This window comes from Oratosquilla oratoria, chromosome 15 (genome assembly GCF_046742065.1).
Source record: "Oratosquilla oratoria isolate Oo_2021 chromosome 15, ASM4674206v1, whole genome shotgun sequence".
NCBI lineage: Eukaryota > Metazoa > Arthropoda > Malacostraca > Stomatopoda > Squillidae > Oratosquilla > Oratosquilla oratoria.
The window spans coordinates 33770724-33771923 of record NC_134791.1 but is presented as its reverse complement, the minus strand read 5'-3'; the positions used below and the strand labels follow the sequence as shown (position 1 = coordinate 33771923).

Sequence of the window (1200 nt, the reverse complement as noted above, 5' to 3'; positions counted from 1 at the left end):
CAACTCTAGGAACTCTTCTTGGACTTCTTCAGCTACATCAGCTACTTCACATTGAAATGGATTCCTGATGAATTTCCATGCTTCACGCTTGTCGTCATATATCTGGGAAGTATCTGACGAATTCCGATTTCAAGTCCCTTATATGAGTGATTATTTGCTCTTTTAACTCAGAGTCGAGGTTACTGTCAGCGAGAGCCGTATCTAAGTTTCTAAAACTGGCTACATTTCCCTGTAGAACTCGACATTTTCAAAGATCGAGTTTGGCCATGAAGGTACGAATGGTGTCATGGTGCACGAGGATATTGATGTTTTTTCCTTTTGAGGCATTCAATGCCTCAAAAATATCAACCAGATGGGCTAAGGTTGCATGAAAGCCTTCAGACTGAAATTTGTCATAAAGGTCTACTTTCTGCTGTGAATCTAGAAATATTTCTACTTCTTCTCGTAACTCATAAAGCCTTCCAAGCATATTTCCTTTTGACAACCATCGCACGTTCGTGTGAAAAAGCAAGGCTTCATGTTCGGATTCCATATCCTTACACAGCAGTTTAAAAAGACGACTGTTCAAGGCTCCAGCTTTGACAAAATTGACAATCTTGATAGCCACATTCAAGACGTCCATCATTTCAACAGGCAAAGTTCTGGATGCTAAGGCTTCCCGATGAAGTATGCAGTGTGTACTCATTACGGAAGGATTTCTTTCTTTCACCTTTGTGACAAACCCAGACCGTAAACCACGCATGGCTGGTGCTCCATCAGTACACACTCCTACCAGCAACTCCCAAGAAAGCTGATTTTCCTGGAAAAAATCTGATATAACATCAAAAATAGCTTCTGCTGTTGTGAAACTTTCCATCGGGTGACAGAACATAATTTCCTCTTTTATATTATTGCCTGATACAAAACGAGCATACATCAGAAGCTGAGAACACTGAGCGACATCAGTCGTTTCATCACACTGGATGGCAAAAACGGGAGGCTCTTACTTGGTCGAGAGTCTGAACTTTGATATCTTGAGATAATTCATCTATCCTTTTCTTGACTGTATCATTTGACAGAGAAATCTGGGAAAGCTTATTTGCACTATCTTTCCCCAAAACGAGTTCTGCTGCACATAATATACTTGGTTTTATGAGACTCTCTCCAATGTTATGACTCTTCTTGCTCTTTGCAATCAACATAGCGATCTCATAGGAAGCC

At 40.6% G+C, this 1200-nt stretch overlaps 2 protein-coding genes across 2 annotated transcripts in view; both read right to left on the bottom strand.

Moving 5' to 3' along the window:
• LOC143033114 (SCAN domain-containing protein 3-like) overlaps window positions 1-245 on the bottom strand; it is a 533-nt gene extending 288 nt beyond the window's left edge. Inside the window, exons 1-2 of the mRNA XM_076198316.1 lie at window positions 224-245; window positions 1-113 (exon numbers count right to left, since the gene is read on the bottom strand). The exon at window positions 1-113 is cut by the window's left edge and continues 288 nt beyond it. Of these exons, the coding sequence (XP_076054431.1) occupies window positions 1-113; window positions 224-245 (135 nt within the window). The remainder of the gene's footprint in view (window positions 114-223) is intronic.
• A 2-nt stretch (window positions 246-247) lies between these two features.
• On the bottom strand, window positions 248-916 carry LOC143033113 (zinc finger BED domain-containing protein 5-like). The gene has a single exon (XM_076198315.1). It carries the CDS (start codon window positions 914-916, stop codon window positions 248-250), a length of 669 nt encoding a protein of 222 aa, XP_076054430.1.
• Between the last annotated feature and the right edge of the window lie 284 nt (window positions 917-1200).